The 1,660-nt window shown below is 41.2% G+C and overlaps 1 protein-coding gene across 1 annotated transcript in view; it reads right to left on the bottom strand.

Moving 5' to 3' along the window:
• Positions 1–1,459, bottom strand: part of LOC143283432 (BPTI/Kunitz domain-containing protein-like) — a 5,973-nt gene extending 4,514 nt beyond the window's left edge. Inside the window, exon 1 of the mRNA XM_076589669.1 lies at positions 1,306–1,459. Coding sequence (XP_076445784.1) covers positions 1,306–1,372 — 67 coding nt within the window. The 5' untranslated portion in view covers positions 1,373–1,459. The remainder of the gene's footprint in view (positions 1–1,305) is intronic.
• Positions 1,460–1,660: the final 201 nt, after the last annotated feature.

Here is a 1,660-nt window from a genome sequence, read left to right as displayed (position 1 = left end):
TCAGACCAAAATCCACCGACAGAATGAAAGACGTTTACAGTGCCAGCTTTCATTGGGAATTGCAGTTCATTTTCTTTAGTATTTCCTTCTAGTGTTTTGTCGTGTGTCTTTGTGTGTGCAGCGCAGGATGCTTTGGATCTTCTGTATTGATGGTGGGGGTAGGTTTGGACCTTGCGGGGCTTCTTCCACAAATGAACTGATCGTGCATTCCCAATATCACTATACTTTGAGAACTTTGAGAATTTTGCAAACCAAATAAGGACTTTTTAGTCTGCGTGATTTATGTCCAACAGAATCCAGGAACTGAATGACGACCACTGTGTACTGTATTGAGTAAAACGAAAAAACAAAAGTCTGACTGAGAGAATCGGGTAACATTGAAATCCCATGCTCCACGTAGTCGATGTAAACCAAAGCACGTGAAAAGAAATTGAAGCTGAGCATTTCCAGGTGATTTTGGTCTGTTTCATACATTGAACACACTTCGTGACGACAGAAGACGAGGCAGTTAGTCAACGTCACTTTCAAAAGTCATTGGGTTTTTGACTCACTTGTGTAAACAAAGTGAGTCTATGTTTTAACCCGGTGTTCGGTTGTCTGTGTGTGTGTGTGTGTGTGTGGTGTGTATGTGTGTGAGTGTGTGTGTCCGTGGTAAACTTTAACATTGACATTTTCTCTGCAAATACTTTGTCAGTTGACACCAAATTAGGCATAAAAATAGGAAAAATTCAGTTCTTTCCAGTCATCTTGTTTAAAACAATATTGCACCTCTGGGATGGGCACAAAAAAAAAAATAATGAAACCTAATTATATGCAAACTGCATTTACTGTTATATTTATATTTTTTGTATTCTCTAAACTTGGCACTTTGATCTGACCCAACAACAAGAGCAGTCATTATTATCATTTTTTAGTTCAAACAGGAACTTCTTTTGCTAAGCATGGAAGTTTTATTTATTTTGCAAACGTTTTGGTGCAGAAATAAAAAAGGGAAATTACTCTGTAATTAATGCTAGGGGACTTAATTCGCCTTAAACTGATCTTTTTCATCTTAAACATTACATTTTGAAATTATACACAATACATAAAAAGCTTGGATTTTTTTTTTTTTTTTTTTTTTTCAGTGTATCACAAGTGAGTCTTGAAGGCCTTGCCTCTCTTGTTTTTTTGTTGTTGTTTTTTCAGAAAAGACAATGACAGATATTCCGAAACAACCAACACCCATTACTGTGCGTGATTGGAGGGGAGGGTGTGGAGTGGGGCGGGGAGGGGGGGGGGGCAGCAAGGACAAAAGAGCGGAAGTACCTGCTGTAACGGCCATCGCACAGACGGCCAGAAACAGAAGACAAACTGCACAACGAAGTCCCTCCATGGTTCACAAAGACTTGGGTGATGGCTGGCGGCAAACAGCTTCCAGCACCAGTACCATAGCTGTGCGTTGATGAGGACAACAGTCCCTTTTATACACTCGTGGGCTGGCTGATAAGCACGGCTTACGTGCTATCCAGCAGCTTTCCTAAACTGCGTCGCTCAGTACAGTGTTAGGATTCATCACTGGTGTTGACAGGCAAACCACTGAGGTTTAACTCACTCAGTACGGCCAGTCCTCTCTTCTCCTCTACACAGACCCCTCGGATGTCCAGTGGGTGTCTGAATGACC

The sequence above is a fragment of the Babylonia areolata genome, chromosome 6 (genome assembly GCF_041734735.1).
Source record: "Babylonia areolata isolate BAREFJ2019XMU chromosome 6, ASM4173473v1, whole genome shotgun sequence".
NCBI lineage: Eukaryota > Metazoa > Mollusca > Gastropoda > Neogastropoda > Buccinidae > Babylonia > Babylonia areolata.
This window is presented reverse-complemented; position numbering and strand designations above follow the sequence as displayed.